At 29.0% G+C, this 27,486-nt stretch overlaps 1 protein-coding gene across 6 annotated transcripts in view; it reads left to right on the plus strand.

Annotated features, from left to right (window-relative positions):
* The window catches only part of LOC124426316 (protein cycle), a 39,690-nt gene extending 13,359 nt beyond the window's left edge, over positions 1-26,331 (plus strand). For 2 of the 6 annotated variants that reach the window (XM_046967858.1, XM_046967853.1), the window contains 13 exons: positions 5,553-6,584; positions 8,563-8,634; positions 11,848-12,085; positions 18,612-18,704; positions 19,602-19,719; positions 20,894-21,076; positions 22,728-22,974; positions 23,241-23,379; positions 23,592-23,710; positions 23,850-23,932; positions 24,051-24,211; positions 24,331-24,499; positions 25,072-26,331. In XM_046967858.1, the coding sequence (XP_046823814.1) occupies positions 6,193-6,584; positions 8,563-8,634; positions 11,848-12,085; positions 18,612-18,704; positions 19,602-19,719; positions 20,894-21,076; positions 22,728-22,974; positions 23,241-23,379; positions 23,592-23,710; positions 23,850-23,932; positions 24,051-24,211; positions 24,331-24,499; positions 25,072-25,256 (2,199 nt within the window). In that variant the 5' untranslated portion in view covers positions 5,553-6,192 and the 3' untranslated portion in view covers positions 25,257-26,331. Of the gene's footprint in view, positions 1-5,552; positions 6,585-8,263; positions 8,443-8,562; positions 8,635-11,847; positions 12,086-18,611; positions 18,705-19,601; positions 19,720-20,893; positions 21,077-22,727; positions 22,975-23,240; positions 23,380-23,591; positions 23,711-23,849; positions 23,933-24,050; positions 24,212-24,330; positions 24,537-25,071 lie in introns of those variants that run through there. The other 4 variants (XM_046967856.1, XM_046967855.1, XM_046967857.1 and 1 more) reach the window with 4 other exon arrangements.
* Positions 26,332-27,486: the final 1,155 nt, after the last annotated feature.

The raw sequence follows: 27,486 nt of genomic DNA on the forward strand, positions 1-27,486 counted from the left end.
AATGAATTAAGACGTATAAATCGTATTTCGTTTTTATGATTATTATGCGTTCTTTTTCATCTTTTTTCTTTTCTTCTTTCTTTCTTTCTTTTTCTTCTTCTTGTTCTTCTTCTTCTTCTTCTTCTTTCTTTCTTTCTTTTTTTCTTTTCTTTTTAATTTGGTTACTATAGAAATTATTATTTTCATTGGTGGTTGCTTGACCATACCCATGCTATTGTCATCTCGTGCATTAAAGTCTCCAACGTGGTTTCATCCCCCTCGATTTGAAACTTATTCTCCTTATTGTTTTTCCCTTGTCACACGAATGTATACAATTGTATTCTTTGTAGATCGTTCATATTATGCTTATAGAGTTCGTTTGTAAAATACGCGGTTCTTTTTTTTCTTCCTATTTTCTTTTTTCTTCTTTTTCCTTTCCTTCCTTGTCTTCTTTTTCCTATGTCTATAAGATAATGTAAAATTTCATTCTCAACGTGAAACATGTACACATACATACACACACGCATACACCTTACAATGAAATTTTTAAACGACATCCCTCATTACTCCAAATTTTTTTACAGATTTTATTAGAATTTGATAAGAGAATTAAAAGTCTTTCCAAAGAAAGAAGAAAAGGAAGATACAATATTTGGGTGGGACGAGGGGGGAGGGGAGAATCTAATTCCTTTTGCGATAAAATCTAATTCAACTTTTTTTCAATGCTCACAAAAATATACGAAAGATTTCATTCTTAATATGAAATACACCGTAGCGTTTTAATTTTCTAAGATTTTCGTTAGAATTTAACGAGAGAAAAATAATTCTCTTTGAAGTGGAAAGAATCGAGAAAGAGGGCAAAAAAGAAAATCCTCATTGAAGTGGAATATTTTTTTTTTTTTTTTTTTTTTTTTTTTTTTTTTTTTAATACCCATATAAAATTTCATTCTCAAAGTGAAATTTGTTAATGACACTCCCCCCCCTACCTTCCACCCTTCACTTTTGACTTTAGGATAGTTAGATTAATTATTTAGCGAGAGAGAAAAATAATTATCTGTAAACAAAAAAAAAAAAAAAACAAAAAACAAAAAGAAAAATGAAAAGAAAGAAAGAGAAAAACAGAAAAAGGAAGAATGAAATATTAAAGGAAAAATATTTCATTTTACGATATAGATATATATGTATGCATGTATGTATGTATATATGTATCGTTAAATCCAATTATCTTTTTCTCATGAACTTGTTAAAGATAAAGATAAAGAAGAAGAAAAAGAAGAAGAAGAGCAAGTAAAATTAGAAATAGAAGTAGTAGAGGAAACGATCTAAACTAAATAATTGATTGGTTAAACTAAAAGATAGACAATTTTCAAGATGGCGATGTATCTATTCATTTTGTTACATGTTTCGAGAGGGTCTGGTATATAATGGCGTAACGAAATATGGTGGTGGCCTACGGGGAAGGTTCCACTTTCCAAGTTTCCTCTCTCCTTCTTATTTCTCACATGTTACGAGCTACATACATACATACATACATATATACATACATACATACATACATACATACGTGCATAGATACATATATACAATACAATACAATACAATATAATACAATATATACAATACATAGAATATATAAATACAATACATATAATATATACGTATATACGTACGACATTATAAAACGTTGTACTCTGTATACATATACCTACCTACACATTATACATAGATGCATACATAGAGATGAATACATATAAGGAACGTTTACGATCATTACGTAAGACGATTTTATCATTGTCTCTGGCATTACCGTCCGGTCGTTACATCTTTCATCGGTCGACGTTAAAGTATCGGAATGCTCGATGAGTTTTCGTATTCGTTTCTTTCTTTTTGTTTCTTCGATATCGATTAAATAAGCAACTATTTAATGTACATACGTAGATAAGTGAATATATATATAGGAAAACTATACGAACAAATATAATCATAGAACGTCCGCCATCTTTATAAAATACGTAAGAGAGAGAAAGAGAGGGAGGTAGAGAGGGAGAGAGAGAGAGAGAGAGAGAGAGAGAGAGAGAGAGAGAAAGAGAGAAGATATGTAATAATCAATTAGAAAATAAATTTAACGTTTTTGTATCCTTTTAGTAATGAAAGAAATAAGAAGGATCATAAAAAAAGAAGGATGATGTTGGTGATTGGAAAGAGGAGGAAGTAAATAGGGAGGGATATTAAGTTGGGAGGGATGTGAAAAAATAGTGATCTTTGGATTCTCCGTATGAAAGAGAAATCAAAGAACCGATTAACTCGTTAATACACCGTGAACAGAGATGAAGATCGTTTGATTTCTCGAGTTCATCCGGGTCAATCGAACGAACCATGTATCGCGCAGAACATCGTAACAAAGTATATATATATAATATATATATATATATATATATATATATATATGTATTTATGTACTTGTATATACATGTATATATATATATATATATATATATATATATATATATATGTATATACGATTAAAATCGAGTAATGTATACAATAGTAGGACAGTAATGGAGATTCTCTAGAAATATCTTCAGTGTCTTTTTCTATCTTCGCATCGTTTTACACATATGAATTATATTTTATTACATGAATAAAATTTCTTTCTTTATTCTTATCTCTTTCTCTCTCTCTCTCTCTCTCTCTCTCTCTCTCTCTCTCTCTCTCTCTCTCTATCTTTCTCTTTCTTAGGAAAACAATGTTGATGGTTTTGCTATAAATGGAACAAAAGTTTTAATATCGTACAGAGAATCTCAATAAAGCTTATAAAAGTGAATAGGTTGATCTTAAGAAGATCTTATCTTGACCATATCTCCATCTAATATCTTCTTGGAGATTCTTTTAACGAGAGATCGTTAATAGGGATCGATAAACGTGATATTTTCTTGATCTGTGATCTTCAGTCGATCTCTTATTAATCAATGTACATTTTGAAATGGATAAGGTCTTCGATAGGTTAATTATTACATTTGGTAATACTTTGTAAATAAATTTAATTTCTTTTTTTCTTTGGATTTAAATAGAAGAAAATTATATATATATATATATATCTTTTCTTTTTTTCTAATTTAAAGACAAATGGAAAAAAAAATAATTGAGTCATCATCAGGTATAAATGCTTCATAAGTCACTTCATAAGTGTTATTAGATAATTATCGTAAATATTTTTTGCTCCTCGATAATGATACCGATGTAACTTTGATAAAATTAATATTTTATTTATATATTTATTTATCTTTTTCTTTTTATTTTATTTTCTTTTTCCTTTATTTTTTTTTCTTTTTTTTTTTTTTTTTTTTCAATGAATCGACATAACGATTGGCCTTGGGTACGGTCAGTAACGAGAGTTCGTTCGAGAACTGATAGGAAGAAAATATTTATAAGTAGAAGACATGATTCGATAATTATTGAAAGCTTAAAGGGAAATTTCTACTGACATAATGTCTGGTTTTTACTACTTTGAAAAAAAAAAGAAAAAAAGAAAAAAGAAAAAAAAGAAAAAAAGAAAAAAGACTTTGGTCCAAGGTCAGCCATTTATCTATCTTACCACCGATAGAAAGCGCAAGTGGTTCCGTGTATCATGATGTAACGCTAGCGATTAGCGTAATTCTATTTATTCATAGATACGAGACGGCGCACGCGACGTCGTTGGCATCACACTATGAACGCACGAGAGCTTCCATCATCAAACTACATATATATGTATATATATATATAGTATTGTATATATATATATATATATATATATATATATATATATATTAAAATATCGGTACATTAGAGATATCATTGACTTTTTTTGTTCTACAATATATGATACATCTTAAATACTTTATCCTTGTAATTTTACATAATTTTTAAATGATTACTTCAAATTGTTACTTCATATCCAAAGATTCATCTTTGATAAATATTAATTATACTTAGTATAATATAGCTGTACTTGTATATAATGTATATATAATACTGATATATGGTATATATGTAGATATAAATTTTTATAAATTTTTATATATGTATATATGTATATGTATATATATATATATATAAATTTTTTAAATACATTTTTATTTATACTTTAGTATATTTATATTAATGATATAGTAGAAATATATTGTAATAATTATTATATATTTATAATAGTTCCTAAAGAATTATTGGAAATTAATAGTATATACAATATTTATTATATTTTTATTAATAATATTTAAATATCTTAGATGGATTTATATCGATTTATAAAGAATTCCGACGTAATATGAAAATTATAGTTCTATCAATATTTTCAAGAACAAAAGATGGTTAATCTTTTTGTAATAAGGATACTTAGATTATAGATCATTATAGATCATTTATTGAAAAATTTTCGATCGGACTTATTGACTACATATTAAAATTATTATAATCGGTTGATTATAGAAGAGGGAGGAGATATATATATATACATAGATACATATATAAAAAGGAAAGGTAAGTTGAAATCTATTCGAGTGGAATAGAAATGCGAATGGAGCAGCAATAGCAGCAACTAGGTAGTTCAGTTAGCTCAGCTAACGTAGTATTGTTCCTAGAAAAGTGGTTAGAGGCGATAAGTATGACGCCGACGGTTTAGATCGGCTCGCCTATCGATAATGTTCCATGTTCTGTTGCGGACCTGTCGTTACGATCGGGACAACGATCGGTTATATGCTTGTTGTTCGTACTACGTTCCCTGGCATATGTCAGTGTCACTTTCGTAGATTGTCTTTTGGTATGTGGTTACGTGTATCAAACAACTGGAAAACCAGTTTGATATCGGCGCTCTTCGATGATCTACGAACAAATGAACGAACGAACGAACGAACGAACGAATGAACGTAAAAGAAGAAAAAGAAAGAGGAAAAGAAAGTTAACAAGTTTCGAGGAAAATGTTTTTGATAAAAAACAAAACAAAAAAAAAAAAAAAAGGGAAGTAGAAATCTTAACAAGGATCATCGTCGATATCGTCGTTCGAATCGAGATAATTGAATTTTCTTTTCTTTTCTTTTCTTTTTTTTTTTTTTTTTTTTTTTCCATAGAAGAAGTGACTTATCGAATAATGAAGAGAAACGTAGAAATTGAAAGGAACTAATCTCTTGATAAGATCTTGTCTTTTTTCTTTTCTTTTCTTTTTTCTTTCTCTATTTCTTTTTTCTCTTTTTAGATAATATCATCGAAGGTCGGCTTGATATATTGAGAAAGAAAGATCGAGTATGTATTTTATAATAATAATGATAATATATTATGATCTCTTCTATTAAATAAATAATATTGAAGTTTTTAATAAAAATATAATGAATATATACACGCACGTACGCGCGCACAAATCGTGGTTGTATATTTATATATAAAATATTACAAATTAATCCGATATTATAAAGATTTTATATTATTAATTTGTTATTTCGAATTCTTACGAAATTCTAAAGGCATATTGAACGATAAATAGATAAATAACGGAGAAATAAATAAATAAATAAAATATCTTTCGTTATAATTTTTTATAGAAGTTCCTGTTCGACGGTCTATTTCGGCGAGATAGGCACGGGCTCGGGGGTGGGAGATTTGACGGGCGTCTCGGCTGGGGGTGCCGACGAGCTTACCCCGACTCCAACCCCCGGCAACGGTAGTGGTAGTGGCAATAACGTCATCACCCCCGGAACATCGAACGACACTATCATAAGCAACGCTACCACAACCACCACCACCGCCGCCGCCGCTACCACCACCTCTACCATCACCACTACTATTACAACCAACACCACTAGCATTATTACCAGTACTATTATCAGCACGCCTACCAGTATCATCAGCAACCCTACAATTACTGATACCACTACTTCCGACACAGATATCGTTGCTACAACAACCAACACCAACAACAACACCATCATCAACAACAACAATATCACTACCACCAATACAGTCGCCGCTGCCTCTGTAGCTGCAGCTACTGTTGCTGCCGTCGCCTCTTCCTCTTCCTCTTCTTCCTCCTTCTCCTCCTCCTCTTCTTCCTCTTCCTCCTCCTCCACCTCCTCCTCCTCGTCTATCAGCAACAATAACACCACTATCGCAAATACCACCACCACTACCACCATCACCGACACAACCCCGCGAATTGCAACCGGGGCTGAACCGCCCCGGCACATGGAGACACCCCCGACGATGGTTCCAGACCAGGCACCCGCCCCCGGACATCATTATCATAATCATTATCCTCATCATCATCATCATCACCATCATCATCAACAACAACAACAACAACAGCAGCAGCAACAACAACAACAGCAACAACAGCAACAACAACAGCAACAACAACAGCAACAACATCATCATCATCATCATCATCAACAACAACAACAACAACAACAACAGCAGCAGCAGCAGCAGCAGCAGCATCAGCATCATCATCATCATCATCATCATCATCATCGTGGATCATCCAACAATACACCAACTCGTAATCATTGTCAACCTGGCAGCACCGACAACTCCGAGGATTTTGCTCCAATTTCAAAGAAAAGAAAATTGTCTTGTCAGTGAGTAATTATTTTTCTTTTCTGGTTTTTCTTCTTCTTTTTTTTTTTTTTTATTTTATTTTATTTAATCAACAAATTTCGTTGATCATCGTTTCTAATTCAATTTTTGCTCGTCTTTATATTTATATATGTATAATATGTATATATATATATTTATTATATTCATTTATATATATATATATATATATATATATATATATATAAATGAAATTATATTTTATATTAGTAGATATAATTTATAAATAAATATATCTATGTGTTTATATTAAAGGTGAATTTTCTATCGGCGAACGAACGAACGATGAAATAAAATTTAATATCAAAGTCACAGATGCTCAAGTTTAAGGTTACGTGGACTTTATTAAGAGTATTAATTAATTAATCGTACACAAAAATATTTTTCCTATTCTTTTTTAATACAATTTCTAGAAATTCACAATATATGAAATTGATACGTTGTAATTTCATTGTTTTTTTCTCGAATTCATTTTAACTTAATATTCTAATTATATCTTATATTTGCCAGGGAAATCTTAAACGATTGAGAATTTGTTACATATAACAAATATGTACGTGAATCGAGACAACGTGTAGGCTTCAATTATATAGTTATGTGTATCGAAATATATATATATATATATATATGTATATATATATATATATATATATATATTAGTAGAAAGGGTATAGAAGCCGAAGAGAAACCTATAAAACGTTAGGCACCTATCAAGTCTGGAATCTGGAACCTACAAACACCTTTCGGTCTTTCCTCCCATCTCACCCACACCCAACCCACCCCATCTACCCCCTCCCACCTTTTCTTCATCCTTCATTGGTTTCGAGAAACTTTCAGTAGTCAGAATATTTTAGCTTAAATCTGTACAATTCGATATAGTTAATAATTAAATTGAAATAGTTCAATTAAAAATTGATTAGAAGATTTATCTGTGTCCCACTCTCTCTCTCTCTCTCTCTCTCTCTCTCTCTCTCTCTCTCTCTTTCTTTTTCTTACTTTGGTCCAAATTAACTTTTAATCCGTTATGATTTATTTATACTAACGAATTCGATATTAATTCCGTAATCTTTTTCGAATTTCTTTAGAAAAATAATAAAAATTAAATCTTAATATATACAATATGTATATATAATTGTATTTATTTCATTTTATTTTGGATATATAAATATATATGTATAAACATATACATATAGTTTTTTTTCTTTTTTTTTTTTTTTTTTCTTTAATGTTAAAAATATATCCTTGATAAAGTAACGCCGAATGGAATATTTATCATGAAGGAAGGTAAAAATAAAAAATAAAAATCTTTCTATAAAGTAATATAGAAATATTATTATTTAAATCAATCGAAATATATTCTCAGTGAATTAATATCGAATTAAAAAATTCTTCTAAAAAAGTTCTCTTTGTCTTTTCTTTCTTCTTCTTCTTCTTCTTCTTCTTCATCTTTTAAATTCATATAATAAAAATAAAATCTTTATAATATACGTAAGTATAAATACGTATATACGTATCATTATTATTTTGTATTATTATTGCATATAAATATATATGCATTTATAATATGCATTTATAATGTATATTCTTAATAAAGTAAACGGCGAATTACAAACTGTGTGTTACTTCGTACGAAGAAGGAAACCCTTTCGTAACACCAAACCAAATTCATTGGTAGAAAATGGTAGGAGGAAGCAATACATCTGCGAAACTTGACGAAATTCAACGTCAAAGGGTTTGCAGGTTCTTTGAAGAATACCGAACACGAAGAGAAATTCTTGTATCGTGTCTACGATTTTCTTACTCGTTCGATCGTCCAAGATCTCAACAAAGAAAAAACAAAAAGTAAGAGGGAGAGAGAGAGAGAGAGAGAGAGAGAATGAGAGAGAGGGGGGAGATTAAATGAGAGAGAGAGAGAGAGAAAAAAAATCTAATGAGAAATTATTTTTTTGTTTTTGTTTGCAGCGATGGAAGCGACTTATTGGATGATATCGGTGATGATGCTAAATCTGTACGCACAAACGACGATAGTAAAAAGTAAGTAAATATTTGCCTTTTAATGTTTTTAATATTAAATTACATTTTGTTTATAATCGTTATTGTTATCACTTCTTTCTTTTTTTATTTTTTTCTTTTTTCTTTTTTTTTCTTTTTTCTTTTCTTATTGTTTCATTACTTGTCACATTCTACGATCGAATTTGCGCTTATAATTTTATTAGAAAATAAGAATTATCATTGGTTTCTTTTCTTTTATCTTCCTATTGTACAATGATCAATATAGATTATGTACGAATGAAAATGCCGTATAAAAGATTTATAAGTAGATCAACCTAATTACATTGAATAAGATCGATAAATTATTAATCGATTTTACGTTATTATATGTTACGATATTTTCTTTATCTTTCATTTTTTTCTTTTTTTTTTCTATCGTAAAATGATTTATATGATGGATCGATCTATACGAAGATCGATAAAAAGTATATAAAAACATTGAGAAATAATAACGATGACTTGGATAAATAATTTCTAAGATGATGTTATGCAATAATAAAAAAACAAAATATATATATATATATATATATATATACATACATACGTATGTATTTATTTGTAATTTTTTTTCTTTTTTCTTTCTTTTTTTTTTTTTTCTTTTTTTTCCTTATATTCTTCCATCTGTCTTATATATATATATATATATATATATATATATATATATATATATATATGTATATATAAGGTACACAATGATTTTCTCAGAACATTACGTGACAGAAGATGTAACTCGGTGAAACTTAGTTAGGTCAAAGGGATTATACTGACTCGGTTAAAGATTACATTGTTATTATGTCAGATATTGTCAAGGTGGCTATCACCTTGACCCAAGTATAAGTATGCTTTACTTAGGCTTCATCAACAACGTCACTAATCCAATATGTGTCTTCATGATCTCGAAGGAGAGTAAGAAAAGTTTGTTTTGCATTTTACTCTCTCTCTCTCTCTCTCTCTCTCTTTCTCTCTTTGTTTCTCTTTCCCTTTAACTCTCTCTTTGTTTGTTACATCAACAAAATATTGATTTAAAAATAATCAAATGATTTTGAAGTAATAGACGATGAATTTTCGAGAGATTTATCGATCATTATCGATTACGTTGTTAGTAGCGTCGTGAACGTGTAAAATGTTAAAAAGATATTCATCTTAGAGAGAGAGAGAGAGAGAGAGAGAGAGAGAGAGAGAGAGAGAGAGAGAGAGAATAGAATAAAAATTCCAGTATGACTGTTTCGTTGCATCTTTAATGTCACTTATTATTAAATAATAGTTAGATACATGACGATCATATTTTCCATTGATCAGTTTCATTAATCTTGCAACAAGTAAAAATAATTGGAAAAAAAAAATTTCTGCTATCTCTATAGACCTTGAAAGATTTACTTATTTACTTTATTTACTTTGTTTACGTATTTATTTGTTTATTTTTATTTTTTTAGTTCCTTTACTTCTAGACAATCTCAACAATTTATCATTTCGTCGATTATATCGTATCGTTGTAAGGAATACATCTCGATACGATATAATTATAATTGTTGTTGGCGAATAAATGATTGGAAAAATAAAAATACACGTAAGAGTAAAAATATAATACGAATTTATTTAATCTTTCCGAATGCGAGAAAGTTTGTTTTCTCTCGAAAGACTATTTCATCTAACTTTGAAATTCTTTTTTCTTTTAATTTGTTTTTCTTCCCTCCCACCCCCGCCCCGCCCCCCTCCTCCTCCTCCTCCTCCTCCTCCTTCTCCTTCTCACTTTCAGGATCATTGCAATAGATTATTATTTCTTTTTCTTTCGACTATCTTACCAATATCTCGATTTACATATATAATTGGCAGTGCAAACGCGCGAGCTCTGTCATTAAATAAAAAAGAGAGGAAAAATAAGAAGGAAAGGAGAAAATAAAGAAAAAAGAAGAGAAAAAAAGAAGGAAGAAAAAAAAAATGAAAGAAAAAAAAGAAAAGGAAAAAAGAAAAAAAGGAAAGCAAGAGTTTCCACAGCATGGTACATTATGGAAATGACAAGATCGTTCTAGAATAAGAAATCTAATTTCTGACTCTAGTTTGCCGCTCGCACGGCAGCGGATATTGGGATAATCGCGTGATCTTATTTTTTTGTTGTTGTTGTTTATTACACTAATTACATGAACGACAACATTCATATATGGCCGAGATTGGATAAAACGTTGAACCAGTTTTCTAAGCGAGATTTCCGCTGGCCAATTCATTGCTGCGGGACATGAATGCGAATTCTTAGCTGGCAAATCAGCGGTTCACGGTCTTTCAAAAGCTTCGTTCATGGCTTGTTGAATCGGCTGACATAACTCTGAACACCCAACGTACTTCGTGGATTGGCTTAGTCAATGCGAACGATACTTTCATTCTCGAATTTGCTCGAACGGGACGGGACAAAGTATTAAAAAATTGACTTAGGCGATACGATCGATCATTTTCCCCATAAGAAAGAAGATCGTCGTTGATCTAAGAGGACACAAAAAAAAAAATAAAAATAAAAATGAAGAACGAAATGAAAACTTATTATAAATATATATATATATATATATATATGAACAATCGTATAGAATTCGTTTTCCTTATATTCGTTCTATTTGAATGAAACGAGAAAAGAACAAAAAAAAAAAAAAAAAAAAAAAAAAAAAAAAAAGAAATAAGAAATTGATCGATCGTATAACATCATCGTAAAAGATATCACTATTTATTTTTTTCTTCTGCGATAAATAATTGATTTAACGAAGAAGAATCGTAATCGCTTTCTATGGATTTAAATCGTATACTCTTTCAAGTTACAATAATCCAAATTCAATATAATTATCCAATAGATAATTATATCATTTATTAATTCTTTAACGTACACGTATACGCACACACATACAATTACAATTTTATAATTTATTTATTGTCGAATTAATATCGATGATTATGGATGAGCTCCGATAAAAAAAAATAAAAAAATAAAAAGAAAAGAAAAGAAAAGAAAAGAAAAAGAAATAAATCAATTAACGGCATAAAATCAATTTAATATTTTATTATTAAACGAATGAAATATAATTAATAACAATGATATATTAACAAATAATAAGAATATTAATATGATCGTTTAATTGCAATAAAATGATCGCGCAATAATATCCTGATAGTTATTGAAATTCGATTAACGCTAAGTCACGTGTGCTTTTCCAGGCAGAATCACAGCGAAATAGAAAAACGAAGGAGAGATAAGATGAACACATACATCACAGAACTCTCGGCAATGGTGCCGATGTGTCATGCGATGTCCAGGAAACTAGACAAGTTGACTGTTCTACGAATGGCTGTTCAACATTTAAAAACTATACTGGGAGCTGTTACCTCATATACGGAGGGTCATTACAAGCCGGCCTTTCTCAGCGATCAAGAACTTAAAACCCTCATACTTCAAGTAAGATATATATATATATATATATATATATATATATATACATATACATACATATACATATATACATATATATATATATATATACATATAATGTAAATATATACAGGATCTTCCAGGTTTAAAAGATCAAACTTCGTCAAAAAGTGCTATGAGTAGAAATAAGAGAAGAAAAGAATTGTTAATAAAATATTATTATAATTAAAAAAAAAAAAAAAAAAAAGAAAAAAAAGAAAAAGAACCAGTTATAATAAAAATATAAAACCTAAAGGCAATAATGCGTTCGTTGTTGGATACGTCGCAATGTCGGCTGGTAATAAGCCGACGTTGTTAAGAATTAATTGAATGGATTAAATGGTACATTCATTGAATTGAAACAAAATAAAAATGAAATTCGAAGAGAGAGAAAGATAAAGAGAAAGAGAAAGAGAGAGAGAGAGAGAGAGAGAGAATGTGATGAACTCGATCTCTTCCCACGATGTCGAATTTGCGTTCGTTGACGTCATTTTAAAATGAAATCATAAATAACATTCTTATTTCTTCTCTTTTCCTTTTCTTATTCAATACAACTCGACGATAAAACCATATAACATTTTTTCTCTTTTTTTCCTTTGTTTTCTTTTTTTATTCTCCTAATTTTTTTACTTCACATATATAACATTTGTTTTTTTCGTTTTTTAATTTTGTACTTCGATCGATGAAATAGAATTCGATTAAAACTAAATACACCCTTTATACATTCTTTGTTTTCATAAATATATATTTCAAAAAAAAAAAAAAAGAAAATATATATATATATATATATATATATATATATATATATATATTTATTAAACGTATGGTGAAAGTATTTTATGGGGTCTAATAATGAAAACGCAAAAGATCAAATTCTCACGAACTCTTAAATGCTTAAGAATCATATAAGGAATATAATGATCATTGATTTCCTTCGAAGTGGATAACAAATATGTCGGGTATCTCTTAACGAAGTGGATAAAAGAAAGAAAGAAAGAAAGAAAGGAAGAAAGACAGAGATAGAGATAAAAATAGAGAGAGAGAGAGAGAGAGAGAGGGGAGAGGGATAGAGAGAAAGAGAGAAGAACTTTCAGATGTTCATCTTGTTACTATTACAAAATACGAGTAGAATTTAAGACTCTAAGAAAATCGTATTTCGCGGTATTCCCGTTGAACGATACGTGGCCATTCATCTATTATTTTAACACACACACACACACACACATACACACATACGATTGAGTCAGAGAGAGAGAGAGAGAGAGAGAGAAAGAGAATTAGAGTTAGAGTTAGAGTTAGAGTTAGAGTTAGAGTATGTGTATGCACATAGTTACAAACACGGAATAAGACTTCCTGGTAACTTCCAAGTGATTACGTAATTCTAAATACCTATATTACGAGTACATGAGAATGTATTACGTTGTTTTCTGTCTTCTTGAGATAACTCTCTAGTTGATATTCTCTAACACCTTTTAACTTACATCGTTTATAATCTTATTTTTCTTTTTCTTTTGTTTTTATCTAGATCATAAAAAGAAAGGAAAAGAAAAAAAAAAAAAAACAATAAATAAAGGGACAATAAGAAACATGATCTTAATGTGTAACAATATCTCTTAACCCGTATTATCTTTGATATTTTATCTCAATCATCTAAAAAATATAATAATAATAATAATAATAATGATAATAATAATATAAAAGATAGTAATATGTAAGATATGTAAAAAAGTTTATGGATTTTTCTTTTCTTTTATTTTTTTTTTTTCTTTTTCTTTCTTTTTTTTTTTCTTTTCTTTTAATTTCGATCATAAAAAAAAACACACACACACACACATCCTAACATGACATATCTGTTATTTTTAAAAAAAGAAAACATGAAGAAGAAAAAACATCCCAATGTGTGTTCTCCTACGTTACATACATTTTCCAATGATTCATAAGAAGTAACATAATAATCGAATAATTTTCTTATATTAAAGTTAATTTTCTGATAGCTAATCTAAGTAAAACTTAGGATTAATTACATACGATATCTTGAAAACATGAGAGAGAGAGAGAGAGAGAGAGAGAGAGAAAAAGAAGAAGAAAAAAATGCTAATAAAAAATAATAATAATAATAAGAAAAAGAAAAAAAAAAAAAGGAACAGTATCATTAATAAAAAATTTCCAAAATTTTTCCCTCGTAATACTTTTAACGGCCATTATTATTATTCAATAGAACAATCTAATTGAACAGAACATAATTATTCTAACATGTAATCGTAACGAATGATCATTTGTCAATTTCTTAACTTTTTCATTGAATCTTTTTAACACCTATATTATCGATCGAACGATTTCATTACATTGTGCTTAATTATTTTAATATCTAATCGACACGATCATTATCTGTGGAATTTTACTAATACATCAAGAAAAGAAGATCAATAATAAGAGTTTCTTAACTTTCTCGTAGAACTTTTTACAACCATTGACTTTCCTTCATAGCTTTTGCAATCTCTCTCTCTCTCTCTCTCTCTCTCTCTCTCTCTCTCTCTCTCTCTCTCTCTCTCTGTATGTCTCTCTCTGTCTCTGTCTCTGTCTCCCTCGACAGAGTCGAGATCGATCCGAGGTAAAATCCGTGGGTAACCTTTCTCCCGCGTGCTACAGATTTTTCATCGATCCGAAGTCTCGTGCCAGCGAAAGGGAAGGGAAGAGAAGGGAAAGGAAGGGTTAGTATACTCGAGTACATAGATTTATGGTATCTACCGGGTAACACACTTCTCTCTTTCTCTCTCTCTCTCTCTTTTTCTCTCTTTCTCTTTCTCTCTCTCTTTCTCTCTCTTTCTCTCTCTCTCTCTCTCTCTCTCTCTCTCTCTCTCTCTCTCTCTCTCTCTCTCTCTCTCTCTCTCTGCGTCTAGTACCCATGCAATATATTCAGTACTTACATACTTAAGTCACTCACCTACGCCTTTTGATTCTGAACCAATTAACAAGATTCTCGAACAAACCAAAAGAGAATACTGTATAGTATATTATATAGTATAGTATTGTATATAGTATAGTATAATATAGTATAGTTTAATATAGTAGGGGATATACTTTCACACGTAAGAAATAAATACAATTTAACGTTCTTTCGTAATGATTGATAAGTCCACTACCATGGTAATATTTTATCTATGATTACGTTATATTGCATGTCTTCGAATTATTATGGGATTACGTATATGTATTACTGGTTAATGTTGAAATATAATTCAATAACGTTTATATATATATATATATATATATATATATATATATATATATCACACATACATATAAATATAAAATTCCTTTTCGTTGTAATGAATTCAATGTCCCATTTTATAAGCTTATCCTATAAGCTGAATTATTATTAAATAAATTCGATTTATATAAAGGCCTTAAATTGTCAATTATCATATTGACAACTTATAGAATTTAGATATTTATATTCTTTTTCGTCTCGTAAAATTCTTTTCTTCATTATGGAGTATGAGAAGGGAATAAGAGAAAATCAAAAGGAATAGATAAAATAAAGCTTATGCGGTATATTAGATCTAAAATTGGAGACACCTTTTAACCACGATAATACATACGAACGATAATCGAATATATCTCATTTAAAGTATTGGGATACACAATTTCTATTTCCCCATAGATTTCGATTCACTCCAGATTCCGTTACGCAGCTGGAGCAAAGCCGAGAGTTTGCAACGGTGGTTGTTATAGCCCAGTTCCATGCATTTCTCATTGTCCTGTGCATGCATGCATATATACATATATATATATATAAAACTATGTTAATACATACATACATACATGAGTAAGTTTTATCTACTATTGTGACTTTTGTTAGCATTCATTCTCTCTCTCTCTCTCTCTCTCTCTCTCTTTCACTCACTCTTTTATGTATCACAGATAAAAGCTGATACTTGAACGACTCTCTCTTTCTCTCTCTTTTTCTTTCCTCTATATAACTAAACTACTATAAAGTAAATATATATATATATATATATATATATATATATATATATATCCTTTAGTGTAAAAACGACCACGCCCAAAATACCAGACTTCAACGTTATCGTCGTGACTACATGAGTTTATAATTGCGGCATAAAGTTTCATTGTGTATTGCCTCGTATTTCTTCAGTACCAACATCGATATGATATTATATATCCGGTTTTCGGCTAAACGCTATATATCGAAATTATCGTATTCCTTTCGATTCTATTTGACAACTATTTTATTATTTATATCATACAATATACATACATACATACATATATATATATATATATATATATATATATATATATATATATGCATACACGAATTCGAATATGTATATATTATACGTATACATTTATTGATATTATTTATTATTATTATATATTATTCTAATATAAATATATATATATATAAGCTTGAGTATAAAATTATGATATTTCTAATTAAATTTTAAATTAGAAAATACTTATGATCACTTTGTTATAATAATAAATAATATCATAAATATATATAAATATAATAGATATTTAAGTACATGAATAAAAAGCACTATATTATATTTTTAATTATTATTTTTTTTAAGTAATCAATAAAAAAAATATAGCGTATTATTAAATATGTTGATGATAATAAAGATCGTCAGATTTCTTTCGAACGATTCGTATCGTAATATTATTCTTATTATCTCGATAATCCTCTTTTACAAAGGATAATTCTCATAGATCATTCGACAATGGCAATGACGATAATACACACTATGAACGATTTCGATGAATCAGCGGGACTTAATATCTATTCGAAAACTATTACGTCGTAGGATGAATTTAAACGGCTGAGAATACTTACATATACATTGTGTCGTATGTATTTACATAAGTAAATATGTTTACCACAATGTTCTTAGGCGATGTCTCTTGCATTTTTATTTATTTTTTTTTTTTTTTTTCTTTGACTTTTAATTTTTTCTCTTTCTTGTATTTTTATTTTTTTTCTTTTCTTTTTTTCTTCTCCTTTTTCTTTCGTTCCTGCTTTGTTATTGTCGTCTCCTTCTCTTTTTAAATACATTAATTATGGAAAACAATTATTATTATTTATTATTTATTAATATTATTATTATTATTATAATTATTATTATTACTATTAGGTATTACTAGAACAAACTTCTCATGAATGATTTAGCATCAATTGATTATTCAAATGGATTAATGCATTAAATATTTTTGATGATTCTATTTAGTGACATTGATTTAATGGAACATGCCAATATGAAATTAAATGAGATTGAATATCGTTAATTTACTCGACAGGTATACGTGGCTTAAGTAATCTTGTTGTTGCGTAATCATCCTCGAAGCATGCATATATATATATATATATATATATATATATATATATATTCATATTGTATACATATTGACGAGATATTATCAACCAGGTACACATTCGTTAACGTTAATAAGCTTTTACGTACTTAAAATCGATTATCGTTACGAATATATACATATATATATGTATACATATGTCGAGTTTTATCTGCATGTTCTTTTTAAAAATATTTGATATTATTCCTAGTTGCTTTTTTAAGTTCATATAATAAGTTTATAGATTTTATTTTATTGTATATAAATCATTATTATTAATTAGAAATATTTTTATAAATTTAGGTTTACATCAGGTTTAATCCTTAACAAATTTTTTTTACAAATTTTTATTCGTGTTTACAAATAAATAAACAATTTATATAATATATCTGCGTGAGCGTGTGTGAATGAGTATAAAAGTTATAATATATTACTATAAATATTGTATAATACATACGATATATATATATATATATATATATTACTAGTATAATTATATTACAATAAGTATAAGTTAAATTTGAAAAAAGAATATTAACAAATTGTTTTTTTCGCCCGAAGTAAAAATTAAATTCTATTTCTTTTGGATTACTACTATTTAAATAAAACAAAAGTGATCAAAAAATTACTTACATATATATATATATATATATATATATATGTATATATAGTCATACACACGTATGTACGTACAAGTCTATGCACTTCGAAATTACATCGATTTATGGAGAATATTTAACAAATTCAATATGATATTATAATTGATTTTTTATTCTTCTTCATTCGAAGGACAAATTCGATAGAAAAATCTATCTTCATCTAAAGATTATGAAATGTTAAAAAAAAAAAAAAAAAAAAAAAAAAAAAAAAAATATTCGCAATATATCGAATTATAAGCACGAAATGTAAATATTGATAAAACTTTCGAACATATATTCTCATTTGTTTATTTATTTTGCATATAAATCTGATGCATCGTCGATCCTTTTAAATGTAATTTCCTTCAAAACAAGGACGACGATAGTAACTTAGAAGTTAGGAACATTGTTAAAACTGTTGGCTCGGTTGCATGTTATGTAATATCAATTAAATGCTTGTTTTTGTGTGACGTAACGGTCAACTTCTCCTGTTTCAGGCCGCGGAAGGCTTCGTCTTCGTCGTGGGTTGCGATCGTGGAAGAATTCTCTACGTATCCGAGTCGGTATCACAAACTCTCAATTACTCTCAGGTACCAAATCACTATGTGAGACATTAACTCGAATTTGAACTTATAGACACATGGCAAAACTTATGATTTAAAGAGTATACCAATATACAGTGATAAACTTGTCGGACAATACAATTGTTAGACAATGATCTTTGTTGAATTATTTTTTTTTTCTTTTTTTTATGCAATTACTTTATCATCGACGATATTATGATATTGGTTTGCTATTTAATGTAAAAAGAGAAAAAAAAGGAAAAAAAAAGAAAAAAAACTAGATCGATGATATTATTATATATGTATATAAGTACGTGTATATACATATATATTAGGTTGGAAACTATGAAACGGGCTTTTTTTGTTTAGTTTTTATTTTAATTCAACGCCCGTTTCATAGTTTCCAATCTAATATATATCATTGATCCAACATTACGCAATTTTCTTTTTCTTTTTTATTATTTTGATATCATCGATACATCAATTTTGTCTTAGTAATTTAATCAAAAAAAAAGAAAAAAAAAAAAAAAAAGAATTAATTACATGACATATTAAATATATAAATAAACCTAATTATGACAAATTAATTTTTGTACAATTATCTTATCATCGATATATCGATTTTCTCTTGCTATATTTAAAATATATATAAATTGTATGATATGACATATATTACGTGTATAGGTGTATCTAAATTAAAAATTAATTTTTCTCAATTATTCTACCAACAATTATTTTATCATCGATCTATCAATCTTATCTTGCTATTTGATCTATAAAAGGAGAGAGAGAAAAAAAAAAAAGGAAAAGAATAACGGATATAAATTTTCCTGACTTCTATAAATCACCCTGTATATCCCAAAGGAGAATGTATAATAAAATTGGTAAAAAAAAAAAAAAAACGATAAAAAAAAACTTTTGTAGGGTGATCTTTTGGGTCAGAGTTGGTTCGACATACTTCATCCGAAGGACGTAGCAAAAGTAAAGGAGCAATTATCCTCGTCGGATCTAAGTCCGCGAGAACGACTGATCGATGCTAAAAGTAAGTATAGTGTATAATACACACACACACGCGCGCGCGCGCGCGCGCATACAAAAAAAAGATATAACAATTAAGAATTAAGAAGGATAAATTAATAATAAAAAATTTGTCCGATTGGTTAAAAAGAAAAAAAATTATTTTGACGTGAGGGAGGGAAATCTGATTAAGATTCGGCGATAGAATTTTCTCTCGTTAAACGTTCCATGTTTGACATTCGACCCACGAGTCCATTAATTATAGCACCTTTCGACATTCACCTGACTAGCTTACGCGCGTCGATCAGGATAACGCAGATTACTAACTACGATTTTCTTCCACATTCACCCGATGAAATGTCAGTCGTCCTGCAACATTTGCTTCCAAGACCGTTTGCCGATAAACATCTTTGCGAATCTGTGTTAGCAGAGATAAACCGTCTATTACGAAAGGATTCGTGCATTCAATGAGGAAGATAGACTAAACGAGAATGATCATATGATCATGATGACGACGACGATGAGATGATGATGATGATGATGATGGTGATGATGGTGATGATGGTGATGATAGTACAAAACGTTTATAGAGATCATCGGTTGTCTCTAATTACTCATGTCCCTTACAAATATTAAACATGTTTAAGTATAATCATTTAGAAAAGAAAATCGTAGATACTATAGGGACCTAATCAAAATTAATTATATCCTATTGTATATCTTTATATCAATTTAAAAATAATATATTTCAAACAGATTGTAACCTGATGTAATGATGATGATGATGATGATAACGATACAAAGAAGTATTCATCATTGATTATCACTAATTACATATGTTCTTATAAACGTATTAACATTTGTTCGTATATAATCACTAATCGAATAAACTTGATATATTCTATACGAACAACCTAATCGTAACTAATGGTAGATCCTATAATAAATAAATGTCTGTAATATTAAGTGGTATATCTCAAAGAACGTTTAAAAAGCAATGTGATCGACGAGCTAGAAAAATGGAGATGACAGAAAATTATTAATTTAATGAATCGTTAATGGATGAATGATAAGCGAATATTAATATCTTATGTTTTCTTTCTCTTTTTCTTTCTTTTCTTTCTTTCTTTTTTCTGTTTCTTTTTTTTTTTTTTTTTTTTTTGCTTCTCCTTTTCATTTTCTTTTTCATTTTGTTTTAGCTATGCTACCAGTGAAAACTGATGTTCCTCAAGGGGTGTCCCGACTTTGTCCAGGCGCAAGGAGATCTTTCTTTTGTCGAATGAAACGTAAAGTCGAAGGAGTTAGATGCGGCGAATTACAAGTCAAAGAGGAAGCTGATACGACTACTGGTTGTCATAGACGAAAAAAACAACAAAATGTTGGTTAGTTGATTGATGCTTTTATTAATTAAAACAGAAAAAAAATAATAATAGGATGCATCATATTAAAGTAAACAACTTGAAAAATTTATTTTGACTAAACTATATCGAATACAAGAATGAAATTTGTTTTATAGTAATCAGTGATATTTCAACTTTTCATGGGTTTTGACAAATGTTCGATTTGGGTATCGCCCAATTATGTGAAACACGTCCCAACGAAAACCAAATTTTTTACTTAACTTTTTATCAAGAATTTTGTCATCCGCAAAATCAGAAAGAAATAATTTCTCATTCTCATGTTTTAATTATTGCACATGAACTATTGTCCTTTACGAAGTTTCAAATAAAGAAAGGGATGATCTAAGATCTGATGATATGAATTACGCCATTGATCGATGTATTTAATCGCGTCAAATCCGTCACGTTGTAAGAAATTTTCATTCAAAAAAAAAAAAAAATAAAAAAAAATAAAAAGAAAAAAAGAAAAAAAAGAGAGAAAAAAAATTGAAAAATCTTCGACTGTTATGATAACGTCGATGATTGTTTGACGACAAATCACATTATCTTATACCATATAATTTAATTAAAATAAATTTTTGAAGTTGTTTACAATATTTTCATAAATATACAACATATATTTATAATAATATTTTGTAATAAAAAATAGAGATCACGCACACACGCGCGCGCACACACACACACACACACACACGTATAAAACGATTGGCTAGCTTTAGAAATATATGTATTACGAAAGGAATTCGTATTTCCTTCTCTCTCGTTCAACGAGAGATAGTGAGATAGTGAGATAGAGAGAGAGAGAGAGAGAGAGAGAGAGAGAGAGAGAGAGAGAGAGAGAGAGAGAGAGAGAGAGAGAGAGAGAGAGAAAGAGAGAGAGAGATGGATTCAGGTAACATAGAGTTCTTTGTCGAAGGTGAAAAATCTTGATGATCGGTGAAAGGACGTCGAATGCTGGCGCGTTCTCCCGTGTAACATCACTTGAAATATCGTTATTGCTATCTCAAATCCCGGGAATAAAGTTCTTCTTTTTCTTTTTTCTTTTTTCCTTTTCTTTTTCTTTTTTTCCTTTTTTTTTTTTTCCAAACCCCATAATAACATGGTAAGAAATGTTGTAGGTTCGTATAACTCTCTTCTATCTAGCTATGTATCTATCTCTGTATTATTGGTATTGTATATGCATATACGTATTTACGTACGTACGTAACACATGTATATATAATATCTTGGGCAATTCATTCTTTAAACATAAAGAATTTTTATACTCGTATAAGTTATGGTATCTTCATTTCTTTTTTTTTTTTGTATGTTTAAATATATCCATTTTTTAAGATATAACTAAACACACACACATATATATATATATATATATGTACAGACATACACACACGTTATTTTAGATTTCTTCTTGCTATATTACATACTCGTATTAGTTATAGTTTTTTATTTTTTCATAATCTCTTTCTCTCTCTCTACACACACACATACACACACATATGCAATTTTCTAAGATATAGAATAAATAAACATGCATATAATTAATTTAATATTTCCTGTTTATTATATAATTATAATCGAATGATTATTTTAATTATATCTTTATACCATTCTTTCTTTTCTTTGATATAAACAGATTGGAAGTATTGCGTGATCCAATGTACCGGATATCTAAAGTCTTGGGCACCAGCGAAAATCGGTTTGGAAGAACAAGAGGGAGAAGCCGATGGCGAAGCTTGCAATTTGTCGTGTTTGGTAGCAGTCGGTCGAATTCAAACTGCACTTCCAACCTCGTCAACCTCAACGAGAAGACCACGTCTTCGAACTATAGAGTTCATCTCGAGACACGCAATGGATGGGAAATTCTTGTTCGTGGATCAAAGGTCATTTAGAATTAGCTACTCTTTTGCAATAGAACGGCTATTGACGATGACGATGAAGAAGAAGAAGAGATTGCTTTGGCGTCCATTGAAAGACCGCAAATGTTAATGAAGTCTCTCTTTTTCTCTCTCTCTCTCTTCTCTCTCTCTCTCTCCTTCTCTTTCTCTTTCTTTCTCTCTCTCTCTCTCTCTCTCTCTCTCTCTCTCTCTCTCTCTCTCTCTGTGGTAGAGAAAATAATAAATATAATATTTTGTTCTTATGCCTTCAGAGCCACATTGGTACTTGGTTTTCTTCCTCAGGAACTTTTGGGTACTAGTATGTATGAATATTATCATCACGATGATATACCACACCTCGCAGAATCACACAAAACGGCATTGCAATCTTCTGAACGTGTTACGACCCAAGTAAGTCTTTGTCTTTTTTCTTCTCTTTTTTTCTTCTTCTATTTTTTTTCTTTTTCTTTTTTTTTTTGTTTTTTTATATATATATATATATATTTTATTTCATTTATTATAATCTTTCGTCTGTCTGTTCTTGAATATAATATCATTTCTTTCATTCTTCCTTTCTTTCTTTCTTTCTTTTTTTTCTTTTTTTTTTCCTTCTCCTTTTTTAGGTATATAGGTTTAGAAATAAGGGTTCGAATTTTGTCAGGCTACAGTCTGAATGGAAATCCTTCAAGAATCCATGGACCAAAGATATCGAATATTTGATAGCCAAGAATTCGACCGTCTAGTGAGTTTAATCATGTAACATTATCTTTTTTTACTTTTCCCTCCTCCTCCTCCTCCTCCTCCTCCTCCTCCTCCTTCTCCTACGCACCCATCCCGCCCCTTTGTAATAAATTTTATTTCATTTATTATAACACTTTCAGTTGTGACATACGACAGGCTGGAAATAGTACGAATAAAACTGAAAATTCTAGTGTACAAGAGAATTATGAATACTTCGCTCAAAGTATGTATCTCATTTTATCGACGAAGAAATAATGCGTTAGTTGTCACTAGACGATTAATTAAATAAAAGACGAGAAAAAAGAATAATAAATAAATAAATAAATAATATTGAATTTTAGGCAATGGAGGCTTGGAAAGACTTATCTCGAGTCACGTAGAGGTCAGTAAAATTGGACGTCAAATAGCAGAAAATGTTTTGGATCTTCAAAGACGCGGTGAAGATTCTTCATCAGGAAGTAGTCCGGGTCCGGTTGTGGAATCCGCATTGTTAAATACCGAGGTAGATATATATAATTTGTATTAAATTTATAATTGATAATTTTAAATTTAGAAAATTTAAAATATATATATATATATAAATATTAGAAGTGAACTATTTAATAACAATGTTGACAATAGGGATCATCTTTCCGACCTAAGTCGCAGATTACGACCACGGCTTCGCCAGAGAGAATTCACGAGGTCTCGCAAGTAGGAATAAGTGCTGATAACAGCAGTAACAACCCAACGTCCACGTACAACCACGTAGCCAACAACGTTCAACTCAACAGCATCGCGAACGACCAAGGTCATAGCTATTACTGTCTCTAAGGAGTCGTTTATTGGTGTGTAGTGCGAATGCCGGATTTATCAGAAGAGAAGAATAGAAATATGTAGATCAGAAAGGGAGATAGAGAAAAAGAGATAGATAGATAAATAGAGAGAGGGGGGAGAGGAAGAGAGAGAGAGAGAGAGAGAGAGAGAGAGAGAGAGAGAGAGAAAGAGAGAGAGAAAGAAAGAGAAAATAGTTCATGAAAATACACAGTGTCTATACAATCGGCTTGTAGGCAATGATTTATATACATGATCATGAAAATATATGTATAAAGTGGATACGCATATATTTGCATGTTCATGCAACAAATATTTATTTTTCATACGTACATAATATCTTTGCCAAAGACATTGCTATCTGATTCTTTTTTTTTGTCTTTTCTAAATAATCTTGTTCAGTTCATTTTTTTGTTCCTCTTCTTTTTAATCTAACTTATCTCTAAATAGAAAATTGATTATAATAAAATGCACGGTTCCTATCAAATTATTCACCTTGGGTACAAATAGTTAAATATCACGCGCAACGTTACATGTACCTCCTTTTAGGACCATTACCAGACGAGGATATGATGGAAATGATCGGTGGGACTGCTATTAATGAGTCTCCAAATCCTGTGCCCTCCGATGGAAATGATGAGGCAGCAATGGCTGTGATTATGAGTCTTCTGGAAGCTGATGCTGGCTTGGGTGGCCCTGTTGATTTCACCGGATTACCCTGGCCATTACCATAGTGTGGATTGCGTTAGTGATTACTTCACAGTGACTTTTTTCAATATGTACATTACAATTTTGAACATATTTATATAAGGATTATTAGTGAAAAAGTGTATATACTATAAAATCCCTTCCATGTACCTGTAATCAATACTTTGACAAAAACATTTTTTAAACATTCAAATATATATATATATATATATATATATATATATATAAAATTTTTATATATATATCTTTCAAATATCCCGATTAAATGGTACACTGGTCTTAAGAAAAACTTAAAAGCGCTTATTCTCAAAGTGTGTAGAGTTATTCTGGTGCTAAAGTGGTGCTGCGTGGAACATAAATCAGTGTATTCTATGTGACATCGTTTAAAGTGTGTCGCCATCGACAATTCATTTTCCACGTGTTATTAATGTTTCTTAGCATTTATTGTTATACAAAAAAAAGAAAAAAAAGGAAAAAGAAAAAAAAGAAAAAAAAAAAATAAGAAACACAGTAACACGATAGAGTATTTTGACATCTTATGTGCTTAAAACAAGCAAAATCTACATGGAAAGAAATATATCATATTTTGTGTATGACAATATTTTATGTTTGTCAAATTTCATTTCTGAAATAATTTATATAACACTGATACGACCTTCCTCAGAAATATATTATGAGGGATACAGTGTTGATGGTGATAAGAAAGAAAAAAAAAAAAAAAAGAAAAAAAAAAAGAGAAAACAAACAAACAAACAAACAAAAAAATTTGTCAGTGTTTTTCAATTTTGCTAAGAATAATAATGTTATATTTGTAAATAATATAAAAGGATCTGTGCTCTATTGTATCGTGATGCTAAGTGTACCTAATTAATATTTAAGAATTTCAGCATTGACTTGAAGATATCTTTTACTATCGTGGAGGCAACTATGGTATTTAGAGTATCACGGATGTTAACGTTGTGCAACGTATGGATTCTTAATGATGAACTCTTACAAACTATAATGTTAATTTTTCAATATGTGTTATGTAAGTATTTGTAACTGATGTGATTACATGGTCGAAAATCATCTAATTTTAAATATTCGACAATTTTGAACATATCCATTTTGTGTTAGATAAATGATTTCATTTTACAAATAATACTCCCATACATCATGAATAATTTATATTTCATTAATTTCAAAATGAAATATGAAATATTAGAATGTATCTTACTCTTCGATTGATTATATTTTTGCGTTTGGCTAAAATTTTTTTTTTGTTCTATTTCGTATTTTTTTCTTTTTTTTTTTTGAAATATAAATTTTGTATTTTCTTTTCCTCTTTTTTTTTTTTTTTTTTTGTAAAATGTAAATTTCACGATTAGAGATATTCCATGAAAATTTTCGAGTTTAGTTTGAGGGATAAAAATTGAATACTGTAATACGATTATTGTATTATCGAATACTCTCATTGTACTAATTCAATTAATTTTCTCTTACATGGTAATTAAATTTGCAATATACGTCGAAGAGTGAGGATCAAGGCTGTGAAAACTGATTCTTTTGCTTTGTAAAAATGTTCTAATGTGCAAGTGGGAATTTGTAAATTTAAGAGTTATTAGATTTAAAAAAAAAAAAAAATGAAAAAAAAAAGAAAAGAAAAAGAAAAAGAAAAAAAGAAAAAACTTAGAGGAAACTATTTAAGATAAGAGATCCAGTATACGACAATTTGCTTATCTACAATTAAGATTATCCTGTTCCTTTAATATCTCATAGAGATAATTTATTTTAAATCTTTAATATAACTCAAATAGATAAATATATATATATATATATATAGAGAGAGAGAGAGAGAGAGAGAGAAAATAAATTACCTCCTGGAATTATTTTTTAATTATAGATCGAATAAAAGATTCAAAAAATTTATAAGTTTTAATAGAATTATGATATTTTTTGTTACTACCTCTTTATCATATTATTTTATCTTATCTTGTATTAAATGAAGTAAGATTATTATTTCTGATTGAAATGATCTAAGAAAAAAAAAAAAAAAAGAAAATGATATATTATTTCATAAAATATTATCTGATATTATATTAAAATTTATATAAATTTTTCGATCAAATTGACTATATATATATATATAATATATATATAATATATATAATATATATATATATATAATAAAATACACACGATTTAATATAGTACAATAAGATTTTATATACCATATTTAAAACATTGACGATGCAAATTTCATCTCTATGATAAAAA

This window comes from Vespa crabro, chromosome 8 (genome assembly GCF_910589235.1).
Source record: "Vespa crabro chromosome 8, iyVesCrab1.2, whole genome shotgun sequence".
Lineage (NCBI taxonomy): Eukaryota > Metazoa > Arthropoda > Insecta > Hymenoptera > Vespidae > Vespa > Vespa crabro.